This window comes from Ascidia mentula, chromosome 1 (assembly GCF_947561715.1).
Source record: "Ascidia mentula chromosome 1, kaAscMent1.1, whole genome shotgun sequence".
In the NCBI taxonomy this organism is placed as follows: Eukaryota; Metazoa; Chordata; class Ascidiacea; order Phlebobranchia; family Ascidiidae; genus Ascidia; species Ascidia mentula.
In genome coordinates, this window is record NC_138566.1 from 21,991,705 (window position 1) to 22,005,078 (window position 13,374).

The 13,374-nt window shown below is 38.5% G+C and overlaps 2 protein-coding genes across 2 annotated transcripts; one reads left to right on the plus strand and one right to left on the minus strand.

Moving 5' to 3' along the window:
- Positions 1-788: 788 nt before the first annotated feature.
- Positions 789-4,802, minus strand: LOC145889590 (carbohydrate sulfotransferase 1-like). Its single transcript, XM_082980572.1, has 8 exons — positions 4,758-4,802; positions 4,410-4,512; positions 3,777-3,932; positions 3,301-3,568; positions 2,580-2,805; positions 2,064-2,144; positions 1,453-1,634; positions 789-1,104 (listed from the first exon to the last, which is right to left on the minus strand). The coding sequence occupies exons 1-8, from the start codon at positions 4,800-4,802 to the stop codon at positions 789-791; spliced, it is 1,377 nt and encodes a 458-aa protein (XP_082836698.1).
- Positions 4,803-6,826: 2,024 nt separating this feature from the next.
- Positions 6,827-10,352, plus strand: LOC145889599 (ornithine decarboxylase-like). Its single transcript, XM_082980582.1, has 5 exons — positions 6,827-6,853; positions 6,947-7,008; positions 9,481-9,695; positions 9,895-10,024; positions 10,190-10,352. Exons 1-5 carry the CDS (start codon positions 6,827-6,829, stop codon positions 10,350-10,352), a joined length of 597 nt encoding a protein of 198 aa, XP_082836708.1.
- The last annotated feature ends 3,022 nt before the right edge of the window (positions 10,353-13,374 follow it).

Below are 13,374 nucleotides of genomic sequence, written 5' to 3' on the forward strand. Positions count from 1 at the left end.
TGCCACTGCTGATGTTTGAAACAAGTTAGTTCAACCATTCCAATTCCCTAAAAGTAGTGATGACTTGAATAGTCCTGCTAGCTTGCCATGGAAATCAGCTGCTAATATTACCTAATACAAGTGAATGTAAAATACACATGTTACGCCTCAATCATTGGTGGGTCTTGCCAGCAGTCAGTGCTCAACACTCAAACGCAAACACTTTACAAATGCGATTTTGTGCTGTTGTGAAAGCATCATCTAAAACGCAGCGCTAATACAGAAGACTATTACACAGTATTTAATAAAAGGTCTTTTTAGCAAAATGTCCCACATCTTTCTACCGTAATAGAATGAACAAATAACATAACAAATATCGGCCAAACGCTTTCAGAATTAACGGCAAACTTTAAACTGAACGATGGAGTTTCCCGCTTTTGTCTGAGATGACAGCACAGTTTTTACAACTTGACAATGACTTTGTCTTTCAAAAGTTTTGTGAACTTGGAAGAGTCAACACACCCAGCAACCGTAGAGAAATATATCCCACGAAAATCGCGGTGTGAACATTTTGATCAAACATCGCTCAAATTTCTCGAAAAGTATCAATAACGCAAATGAATCAACATTGTTGTAATATCGTGGTTTAGTCTTCCGCCGTAGAAAGTGCCACGACAAAGTACACACCGATATGTTGTGTTCAAGCTGACAAATCCAGCAGACACATCTTGAAGAAATTCCCCAGTTTCAAATCAAACTTTGATGATATTCACGGGCCACCCACTGTTTCGGAAAGTGAAATAAATATTTCACGGAGTCAATCTTTGGTTTTTCGGTATCGGTAATTCCGATTTATCTTTCACCGGTTTGTAACCGAACATTTCCATCACCTCCGCACAATCCTCTTGTATTCTCAAAATCTCCTCGAAAGACAGATATGATTTCCATGACTCAGCAGTGGAAGATGAATTTCGTCGAGTCGCGTACGGGTTTATTGGAGTGTCTTTCGCACTTGCTTGAGTGTTTTGTTTGATCCAAGTCCTCACTGATGGATTGAAATCGAGACCGGAAAAGCGATAAATTTCCTCAGCTTTCTGCATCGGGTTGTGAGCAACATCTTCGTATCTGTTTTAATGTAAGATAAATTGTGGTGACATATAGTCAATTAGCCAATCCTACTCAAAAGGTAAAGAGAATAATTCTCTGTACAGCTTTTGAAAGTGCCATTAATAAGGTATGTGTAGGAGCAGATCATAATATGGATACAGAATCCGAATATTGATTGTTTATTATGCAGATTCAAAATTACCACATTTGTAATAGCATTTTTGTATTGCGAATATACCGCCAGTAACATAATTGATAAACCCGTTTTGATAAAAATTGTGGGTACCTATTGAGAATTTCAGCCAAGTTTCTTCAACAATAAATGCTTTGCGCACATGGCATGCAACACAACTTGCTCCAACACACCTGACCAACATATATCGACCCGTCAGCCACTCTGTGTCCCCCGTCACTGATAAACCGACTTTTCCGTTCTGTAACATTCGGTTGCACAATTCTTTGGAGGAGTTCAACTTCCAGGTACTTTCGGCGTTAATTTTCTTACGGGAACTCTGGATTCCACGGGGGTCTCGGACCAAATGTAAAATCTGCAGATGACAATGCATAAAAAATATAAACGTAAACCATCAATTTGTGGCGGTGTTAAATCTTTTCTGAATAATTATTTAAAATGCAAAGATGAAGTGGGAGGAATAAAGTTGTTCATTTTTTCCTAATTCTAAAAACTCTACATTGTTTTTACCGTTCTCCAAAAAAACGAAATAATTTCTGTTTCACTTGTTTTATTTCTTTGTATTTGGAAATGGTACACTTGTAAGTCGTTGCTACTGGTAACACCATCTGTTCATTTCCTATAAAGGATGGTTTGACAACACGCATGGTGATATGATTTTCCGTATTGGTAATAGGTAATGTGAAAAAATGCCTTCTTTAGTATAAGATGCCCCAAATCAACAAAAAGTTTTGGTCGAGATACAAAAATATAAACGGAAAGTGCCCGAAAATTGTTTCGTCACCCTGACGTCCATGGAAGGGTCTTCGGCAAGCAACTTAAGATGTCGAACGTTGCACAAACGAATCGCTTTAACCACCGACACCTGGAAAGAATACAGACACATGACGAAAGACGTATAAAGGATGTTTCACTCGCGCGATGTTATAATATTTGTTCTATCTTGAAAGGTTATTTTCATCCTGCTATTTTTGCTGCCAGGCATAAGGGTTATGTCACAGGGTTATTATTGTGTGAGATAACCCTGAGGAAGTATCGCCGGATGGTGGACGAAACGTCGGTTTCAATAAACACTTTCGAAACTTAAGTGCCAGAAAACCAGTTCCCATTAATAGTTAATTTTATCGAACGTCATCGTGGCATCAAAAAGGAAATAAATTATGCTATAAGTTTGAACTTTAACCCCAACCAGAATAACTGTCTACCACATGAATAAGTTTAAATTTTTTTGCGATTTGCTGTTGTCGCTGACTGGCTAAATGTGACAATAAATAACTGGTCTGCAGACAGATATGCACACTGTATCGACTTGTAATGTCTCGCAAGTGCAGTTGGTGACTGTTGTGCTGACATAACTCCAATAGTTAGCTGATAGTTTAACAAACATTGACATGCTTCTCGTTTCCACCTGTTTAGATCTGCACATGTTGTTTGCTTGTTGCATATGGATGGGTCCACAGTGTTTACACTTGACTCGATCGCCGAAAGGACAGAGCTCTTTTCCGCACAACTCCCGCGTGTTTTCCCTGCAATAAAATCGTGGTAGTTTGACTGGGACGAGTAACCCACGGTTTGTGCAAAGAATTGGCCGTTACAGTAAAGAAGAGTTTTTTTTGCTTTTGAGCAACCAAACATATTGCTCTACTAAAAACTAAAAAAAACATGAACGGGACATTAATAAATTTTGTAAGGAAATTCATAGTTCCGTCCCCCGCTAGCCAGACACTTCTATATGGCTGTGACTTCGCTACGACCTTTTGCTGCGTACGTTTTCGACACTGATCTTAACAACGCTTTAAATCTTGCATTGGCGTTGGAATTTAAGCGAGTCTACCGATTAAGCTAAATAATAACGACACTAACATTAAATTATGCCGCATAGGGCGAAATACTAAACCTTTGTTTAAGTAGAAATATATATTTTCATAGCAGTACAAAACCTTTTATTATTATTAATGACGTCCTTGAATATCCAGATCCACCCGAATCCGTATCTTTCACGTGTGGGACATAATATTTACCTGAAACAAAAGTTTTCCTTGAGGCAGAGCGAGTGTACGCGGTATTTTATCCTCTCCGCCCTGTTGTGGTTTGTGTAGCTCAACTCCACATCGGGAAAGTCGCATTGGAGAGTCGCTTTGATCACCCGCAACTTGTCCCCGACCTGAGTTTCGCAAATGTCGTAGAACGGCATAAGAGGTTCGAACGTGTAGAACGCGTCTTCGTGTTGGTTAAAAAGTTGACCGAGGAACGATGTCCCAGAACGCTGGTAGGAGAAAATGATGACTCCTGTTCAAAGGAACAACTTAGTTAACTGCGACTGCCACCAAAAATAAAACAAATTAAAACTATTCTGATATTAAAAATGTTGAAAATCTATAAAGAATTTCATAGCAAAAAACACCGAAAAGAAACTGGCTAATGATTAACAAGCTTGGAAGTTATTTGCTTTGGTTCGAACTCCGCAACCACCTAACGTACATGTTTCATCTATTACCTTTCTCCATTAGTGGTAAAGGTTTAACTTTGTTGTCATAGTAGCTCCTAAATGTGGATATGAAGGCTTTTCTGTACTCTGACGGTTCCTCGATATCCGACAATGACAGCGCCAGGTCCTGCTTAACTTCAAAATCGTTTTCATAAATGTCGCTTCCTGCAAAAAGCAGACTTGGTTGTTTCTCGGGCAACCAGACATTAACAGTTTCTTCATGTTAAATGAAGTTCAATCTTTTATATTGTGTTTTCTAAATTGCCCGTAACTGCGGTATTTCTCCCAAAGCAAAGAACGAGTGCCGCAACAAGTCGGAAATTAAGAGTGGTTTTCTTGCTGTCATATCGGCAAGCCGTTCTCTGACATGCAGTTTAGGCGGCAAACTGCTCAAATTACTAAAACTTGGTGCCTTAAAATATAGTCCATTAATGTTCATATATAACCTGTCGCAGAGATACAAATTGTTCCTGCTCCAAGCGAATTAAACGTATTTGACGACATAGAAGATGTTTTGAAAGAGTAAATGAAAGTATTTTTTGTTTTAATTTTATTTATTGATATGTAATACCCCAATATAGAAGGTTAACAATAATTTGTTTCTTTCTGAAATCAACCGTTTTTCAACGTACATTGCTGTACCTACATGATACAGGTTTCTTACTACCTCAACATTCTTTTTATGTTGTAATTTCCAACAGATGGTTGTGGGCCAACCGCGGGTTGAACCTTTCAAGGAATCGACCTATGGAAAATTATAGCATATCGGAAGCTAACTTTTGGTCAAACATTAGTGAAGTGGTTGACAAACATCGTCGTTATCGTGTTTCTCTATTTATACAGGATGCAATTAAATGGTTTCATCGTTAAACGCCCAACTAGTGCACTGTCCCATTACAAACAACAGTAAAACTGTATTAGGCTGACTTTACTCAAACGTGCAACCAATGGTATATATAGGCTACGTTTATGTTTTTTTGTTTACCTTACCTGGAGTTTAGGGTACAGTGAATTCAAACTTTTCGAATCTCTCATTTTTAAGGGAGAACTTACAGTTTTGAAAACACATAGGCCTAGAAAGTTTGCATTGGCTTACAATTTCACAACCATTATAGTTGGTTCTATCTTAATATTTAAAAATCATCAAAGGGTTAATATATCGGGTAACCAGTGTTTATTATGGACTTGTATGTATAATTTTCTCATCTAAACGTGCTTAATTACGGATTTTTGGACTTTTTTTTAACTTGCCTCAAAAATGGGGAGCGTAAATAAATAATACATTTTGCCAAATCCTTCAAAATCGGGCAAAGTTTGTATCAAAATGCAACGTGCTTTTTTGGTCTTAGCCGATAACAACCCCGAGAATAGCAAGGAAAAGTTTTATTGGCCAGTCAACAATCATAAACACATTAGGTAGTTGTAAAACCGACATAACGAGACATATTGCTGACTCCGTCTGTCGCGCTGGGCTGCGAATATTTGTTTCTAGGCATGCGTACGGACCTTGGTTGGCCAGCAAAATGTTATACGACAACCAGCATGTCTTGCGTGACTTGATCGTGGCCAAATGATTATGTAGAAAAATAAAACACCCTAATCTGTTTGTTCTGACGTAATTTTACTACAGCATTTTTAAGCACTATACTGTTACTCACCGACATTATTACTTGATGTTGATTGGTCCGATACCCACTCGGGTAGCTGGTGATGCAAGTAAACCGTAAAAAGGACGCAGTAGGTGAAAAACAATGCAAGACACAGCCTTTTGAAGGAATACATATCACATCGCCGGCAGTTGCAATTTCAGCCTTATTTAGTGTAGCCTTATATTTGCGCATATGACCCCATGTTATTGATGCAAATTGCAATATAGCCTACACTATTGCCTGTGTTATTCGTCTATGGCTAAATTTGTTCCTTAGTTCTTTTTCTTTACACACCTGCCAACAGCTTTTGTGAAAACTTCGCATATGTTATACCTCTGTCGTGTTCCACGCAAGCGCCTTATCAAAGCAAATATTGTAATTTGACATGTGTGACTTCCTTTTGCGCCGCAATCCACTTGACAAAAACCACACCCTAAAACCTGAACACTTTAGATGCATTTTGGCGAATATAATGTAGATATTAAACTGCTGCCACTCGAAAATTAAAGCTTTTACAGGTGCAAGTGTCGTCTACCACCTAGCGGCAGTGGCAATAATTTTGAAACGCTTTTTGTTGTTGAAATTTGTGTAATGGTTTTTGTGTGTTATCATGAGTATAATCCGGTATATTGTTTCTTTTTTCTTGGCATTAATTTTGTATCGCTAAAGTACTACATAGACAGCAGTAATTTTTGTGTAGCTTTTTGGTAACAGATGTCAGTGGGATGTGAATAACTGAATTTCGAATTTGTGAAAGAAAACGTTTGGGAAAACACTGTCCTGCTCGAGCAAAAAAATTCACCCAATCCCTTACTATTACTTAGGCTATATAACCCAGTTCTTTGAGCGCGATCCCTTCTGCAGTTTCGCGCTGGTGGTGGAAGATTGCAGAAAACTCATTTCCGCTGTTTATTTCTCGAATGTAATTTCCATGGAGTGTATCAGCGGCTGAATTGCATGCAGATGCCTGTATTTAGTCTTATTGAGACACGACAGAAATAATGCAGACAAAGAATAGAGCTGTTTACTGGTGCAGAAAGTTACATGTTTAAGACACCATGTGGAATATTTTGAAACTGCATGAAAGATCGCTTGAGTAAATCGCGCTTTGCTAGTTTAAGTAGTGGCAGTCAGCAAACACAAGCCTCCATCATTCAATCTCAGTGTTTCACGTTCCTACATCAAAAAAACTATTTTTCAACAGCTTAAAAATGTACTGGAGAAATACTTTACTACAAGTTTAGGACAGAGATGAACTCTTAAAGGACCCGTACAATTATATAGAAGGTCCAATACATTCGCCTTTGCCACAAAAAAAAGCAATTGTCGATAACCAAACCATCCAGGCTGCTAGGAAGGCCATCGAAACAATCAAGATTAAAGATATACGTTCCAATTTCACATGGGAAGATGTGTATTAAAACTTTCATTGCTCTGGTATAACGATGTGGTGTTTTATGTGTAAAAGACTGAGACGAGCCTCTTCTTATTGGAGATATTGGAGGAATTTAGAAGCAGTTCAAGCTATAGAAGATCGAACTTCCAAGAGTGGAAGTTTTCTTCGCAGTAAAAGCCAACCCACTAATGCCTGTGCAGGAACCTATTTGTGCAGAACGAAACACTGCCGTATATCTGACTCCTGAATCTATTAAAAACATCTGACAAAGAAACTACCTTTGCGGCTTTTTAATTATTACACAAAACGATAAACAAACATACCTTGGTTTAATACACGTACAATGTTTCTTAGCATGCGCGTAATTTGGTTCGTTCCCTCTCGTACTCTATCTGGTCTCTCTTGGCTTAAGGCCGAACGACGGTATTTATAATATTTTCGAAAATGAGAAAAATGCGATTATTAAGGAACGTTGATTTCGAAATTAAAAATATAAACCGATTAACACATCTGTGCGAGATTAACGCATCTGGCGAAATAGAAACGAAGCGATTGACCTACATTGCATTTGCGCTTTGTACGGAATTGCAATACACAAAAAATGACGTTTTAATAAAATAGTTTCTCTACAGAAAGTCCCCCGCTGCGAAAGTGTTTGTTGGGTGAATGTCAGGTGTTAACGTGCGTCTTGGATTAGCACGCTGAGGTTTAATCGTGCCGAACATCTTCGTGAATCGATATTTAGGTAGAAGTTCGTTGAAACGTCCAGTAGGATTTGAACGTGCACTGAAGTTCGATGTAGATCGTTGTTGCAATCTGTAGACATTCTCGAACAAACAACAGTTAAATTTTCTAGGCCTAAGTTACTACATACGTATCGCGCGTTGTTATGATTTGTCAGGTGTTTTGTTAGTAATTTTCTTTTTATATTTGCGTGACAAACAGCTTCGGTTTTTGCGATGAAGCAAGTGACATTTAATTCAAGCGCTGGAACAACAACAAGGACAGAGAACTTGAGGATAATATACAAATAATAATAGCTTTGAGTATTGTCATGTGTCAAAAGTTCGAATTAATAGTGAAAAAATCAAACATGTCTTTAGTAATTTCCAGGATTGGCATTTAATACAGTCCACCAGGTGACGGGCTTTATGGGAAAGGTGTTGCAATGTGAAATGTAATTCGTGTTTTGGCCGTAATCACGAATCTCCCACAAGGCAATTTGTCGACACGCAGTGAAAATATATGTGTGTGATGCATCAAGCTGCGGTCTGAGGAAAATAAAAAAAAAATAGTCGCATTGAAAGTTACCAGTGCAAAATGAGCTAATGGGTAAATCACTAAGTGGATTTTTAATTCACCCACTGCACAATGCATGGCTTCAGGCTCAGCAACCAAGCGTGTATGGCTTCTGGTCACTTGCGAAGTAGAGGCGTCAGGTGCGCCGTGCGACTAGCAGTCACGTGCTGCTCTTCGGACGCGTTGTCCGGAATTGTGAAGAAAAAAATGTGTGCATTGAGTGAATGCGTCGCGGCCAGCGCGATAGCCCTGTGATTGCTCACTGAAAACACCATTCTGTAATTTATGCATTTCTCCTGTTTTTTTTCCTATTGACAAGTTGATCAATTAATATAAAAGTTTACGTTTTGGAATTAACCATGACAATAACAAATCTAAAATCATTGTTATACCGTATCCTATATCACATACAACAAATACGGTTATCCAAGTCCGATGTTAATTCGATTTCGGGTATTAAGAAGCCGTAAGTCCCGCAATAAAAAGTAATTAATTGACGATTCGGAGTCATGTATTAATCAACGAAATTTGAAAAAGTATTTAATAATATCTGCACAACATTATATAAGGTTGACATATGACGTAACCACTAAAATGCTGGTTAGGCATTACGCAACAATATTTAACATTTACTTGCGTTTTACAAAACATGCTTTTCAAAGCAGTTTGGCATTGAGCTTAATTATACAACGTTTAACATAGTAAAAAATGCACCAAACCTTTTCGAAATACCCAAGTGCTTGTTTCTGTCGGTGTACCTGCTGTCTGCCAAAATATCTTACGCGGAACAAACCTGAAAAACTTGCTTGACATGGTTATTTCTCGTTTCACAAGTTATTTTTCTTCAGAAAATGACCACAATTTAACTTTTTTAATTGCGCAGTTATTATTTCAGAAGGTTTAAATTTGCGTGTTCAAATATCACGTCGGGGTCACCAATTTCTGCAGGAACCTATTTGTGCAGAACGAAACACTGCCGTATATCTGACTCCTGAATCTATTAAAAACATCTGACAAAGAAACTACCTTTGCGGCTTTTTAATTATTACACAAAACGATAAACAAACATACCTTGGTTTAATACACGTACAATGTTTCTTAGCATGCGCGTAATTTGGTTCGTTCCCTCTCGTACTCTATCTGGTCTCTCTTGGCTTAAGGCCGAACGACGGTATTTATAATATTTTCGAAAATGAGAAAAATGCGATTATTAAGGAACGTTGATTTCGAAATTAAAAATATAAACCGATTAACACATCTGTGCGAGATTAACGCATCTGGCGAAATAGAAACGAAGCGATTGACCTACATTGCATTTGCGCTTTGTACGGAATTGCAATACACAAAAAATGACGTTTTAATAAAATAGTTTCTCTACACCTGTAGTGAACATAATGGCTGCTCTTGGTTGTGGATTTGACTGTGCCAGCAAGGTAATCTGTGTGTGGAAACTAATATACGCACACACGTGTAATGTTGTCTCGCATCTCCGTTACGCCAAGGAAAAAGGTATCCGGATGATGACCTTCGACAACGAAGAGGAATTAGTGAAAGTGAAACGGGTCTTCCCCGAAGCGAGGTTGGAAATTCTTTCTGACGTATTCTTTGTCGGCAGAAATTCGTTTTGTCCTTAGTTCAGTGACATTTTTGATAATTGGAACAGGAAACAGATAGCATACTTACATGCGCGCATAATGAAACACAACATGCCAATATAATCCGTTTGTTGCGTTCATAGTTTCTTGCACAAAGTTTTTTGTATTGTATTCAATTTTCAAATCCCTGCTTCGCATCAAAACGGTTGACAAGCAGGCTAAGTTTAGGTTTGGGGACAAGTTTGGTGCCTCCGTGAAATATGCTAAGCAGCTAATTCTAAAGGCCAAGAAACTGGATTTGAATGTCATAGGTATCAGGTATGTTTGAGACTAAATATGGAAGCGAATTCCAATGTTTACCAAAACATGCAGTTAAACAAATCTCACGAAAAGCATAAGAAATACACATTTACATGGATTGTTTTTGTCCCCATAATAATCCCCAGTCGAATGTAAAACTTCAACTTTGTAATATTGTTCAAGCTTTCACGTCGGCAGTGGATCACCAAACCCGGATAGTTTTCGTGTGGCCTTGGAAGATTCCAGAATGTTGTTCGATTTTGCGAAAGAAGCGAAAGATTCTCCTTTCATCTGCTCGACATCTTCCCCGGTCTACTCAAACGCATTAACAAGCACTCGTACCTGATCTGCCCTGGCCCAGGAAATAATGACACCAAGTCGTTTTTTGTGACTTTTTATTGCTGGAATAGACAAAGACAAAACACTCTGGTGTTGGCATTTGTTGAGCTGTTAAATAAACCGACGTTGTGTTGTTTTAAATGTGACCAAAATATGTTCACAAGTAATAATCCCAGTATATGTTTGAGGCATTCTCTTTAAAATTATTTAAAAATACAGTTTATCTACCTGTAAATAATTCATCAGGTCACGCCCGAGAAATCTAGTTGTCGTAGTAGTATGGCTTCTCAGAGTCGTAGTAAGGCTTCTCAGAGTCGTAGTAGTAAGGCTTCTCAGAGTCGTAGTAGTAAGGCTTCTCAGAGTCGTAGTAATATGGCTTCTCAGAGTCGTAGTAGTATGGCTTCTCAGAGTCGTAGTATGGCTTCTCAGAGTCGTAGTAAGGCTTCTCAGAGTCGTAGTAGTAAGGCTTCTCAGAGTCGTAGTAGTAAGGCTTCTCAGAGTCGTAGTAATATGGCTTCTCAGAGTCGTAGTAGTAAGGCTTCTCAGAGTCGTAGTAGTATGGCTTCTCAGAGTCGTAGTAGTAAGGCTTCTCAGAGTCGTAGTAGTAAGGCTTCTCAGAGTCGTAGTAATATGGCTTCTCAGAGTCGTAGTACGGCTTCTCAGAGTCGTAGTAAGGCTTCTCAGAGTCGTAGTATGGCTTCTCAGAGTCGTAGTAAGGCTTCTCAGAGTCGTAGTATGGCTTCTCAGAGTCGTAGTAGTAAGGCTTCTCAGAGTCGTAGTAAGGCTTCTCAGAGTCGTAGTAGTAGTAAGGCTTCTCAGAGTCGTAGTATGGCTTCTCAGAGTCGTAGTAGTATGACTTCTCAGAGTCGTAGTAAGGCTTCTCAGAGTCGTAGTAGTAAGGCTTCTCAGAGTCGTAGTATGGTTTTTCAGAGTCGTAGTAGTAAGGCTTCTCAGAGTCGTAGTATGGCTTCTCAGAGTCGTAGTAGTAAGGCTTCTCAGAGTCGTAGTATGGCTTCTCAGAGTCGTAGTAGTAAGGCTTCTCAGAGTCGTAGTAATATGGCTTTTGGTTGTAATATCTTGCGTTAGCACGCATGAAAACGGCGAAAAGGGCGATGATTATCAGCTGGTTCATCTGAAAAATATAAATTGTTAAAAATATTATCAGGCATCGGTATACTGCAATCACCTTACCTTTGTTGGTTTGCTTGCATTTCTCACAATGAGTAAAGATTCAGTAGAATCAAGCGACTTATATCGGGATGTGTACTAAAAACCCCAAACAGTTACGAAAGACGTTTGTAAACTTTGGAATTTTTTTTTCAAATCGAAAAAGGAATATCCTGTTGATTTCACCATGACTGTGGAAGAGGCTGTAAAAAGTACAGCGTTATTCTGGTTAAATTTTGTGCACTCATTATCTCATGCTAATTATGGAAATACTGCGGGAATTTCCACACGAAATCTTAATTCCACGTTGGCAAAAATTACGCCATGGAGAAAAACGCAACCACACTAGAAGCGTATGTTCATGTCAAGGTATTGAAGGCACAATGCAGTTACTTATTTTACGATTTACTTGTCCATACAAGTTAACAATAAACAGATAAGATCAAAGTCTTTTAGTAATCAACTTTGCTGCCTCACAGTCCAACAAGCACTCCACACAAACGTGTTGCTGTTAATGGTCAAGAGAAAACATCTCTTAAGCATGTTTTGCACAACAGATGAATGTTTACGTTTAAACTCTTGGTGTTTTAACCCAATTAAGGAATGACCGCTGAATTGCACTTGGCCTTCTTTAGATTCCAAATTTTTAAAAAATATTAGTCGTTAGGTGAGCCTCAAATTTACATCGCTGATAATCTTTTTTCTTGGTGCTGCAACTACAAAATAAAAAACGGTAATTCATATTTAATAAATACCCTCATTCATATGGGGACATTTACGTCCAAGAATGATAAAATTCTGGTCTTACAGTTTTTTTTACCACACCGGGATTTGAAACCAGGATATCCTGGGCACGAATCCCGATCAGGTTTTCTTCTTGATCTATGGGTCGGGCGCGTGACCAATACAGTGCTTTGAGCGCAAACACTGCTACGAGTTTGCGCTGGTGGTGGAAGATTGCGGAAAACGTGCAAACTCATTTCCGCTGTTTATTTCCCCAATGTAATCTCCATGGTGTGTATCAGACATACTTGGCACGTATAACATTTGATTCGATGTTCCCGTAAATCCGGTTCCACACCATCAAAATATCAACTTTTAAGAAAACACCAAAAAATTAGAACGAATTGTATGTGATTTTCAGTTTACACCATATAGAGAAGGACCTATATCGCTTGACAAAAGAAGTGTAGTAATTTTGTAGGCCTTTTTACACAATTTTTGAGACAAAACAAACATTTGTTTGAAAACACTGTTTCTTAGCGATGAGATATGAAAAAAAGCGAAAGCGTGGATCACGAATTTGCGGTGAGAACTGATAGTCCGACATCCACAAATGCACCATATACGATGTTACCAATTACTCACTTTCCAAGGACACAATACATCGCGGCTGAATTGCATGCGGATGCTTGTAATTTAGTCCAGTGCTTTTCAACCAGTGGGTCGCGAAGCTATTTCAGGAGGGTCGCGAAGCGTTTCTAAATGTTGCATTTTTCTATTAGATCACGAAATTATTGCATTATCATTGCGTAACATTCGTTTGGTCATATCTCATTGTGGGTCGCACAAAAAAAATTTGCATTAAAAGTGGGTTGCGAACTGAAAAAGGTTGGGAAGTACTGATTTAGTCATATTGAGATACGACAGGAATAATGCAGGTGAAAAGTGGAGATGTTTACTTGTAAGTGCAGAAAGTTACATGTTCGAGACAATATGAGAAATATTTTGAAACTGCCCTGGCCCAGCAAATAATGACGCCAAGTCGGCTTTTTTTAATTTTTATTTCTGCAATAGACAAAGACAAAACATTCTGGTGTTGGCATTTGTTGAGCTGTTAAATAAACAGACGTTATGTTATT

Excerpts from the sequence above, each read along its gene's own strand:
- LOC145889599 (XM_082980582.1), top strand. The coding sequence starts at position 6,827 with ATGTGTATTAAAACTTTCATTGCTCTG. Across the intron at positions 6,854-6,946 it reads TTAAAACTTTCATTGCTCTG|AAGATCGAACTTCCAAGAGT; the intron begins GTATAACGATGT and ends TTCAAGCTATAG. Across the intron at positions 10,025-10,189 it reads TTGAATGTCATAGGTATCAG|CTTTCACGTCGGCAGTGGAT; the intron begins GTATGTTTGAGA and ends ATATTGTTCAAG.
- LOC145889590 (XM_082980572.1), bottom strand. The coding sequence starts at position 4,802 with ATGAGAGATTCGAAAAGTTTGAATTCACTGTACCCTAAACTCCAG. Across the intron at positions 2,806-3,300 it reads AAGGAAAACTTTTGTTTCAG|GGAAAACACGCGGGAGTTGT; the intron begins GTAAATATTATG and ends ATTTTATTGCAG. Across the intron at positions 1,105-1,452 it reads GGTCGATATATGTTGGTCAG|ATACGAAGATGTTGCTCACA; the intron begins GTGTGTTGGAGC and ends ACATTAAAACAG.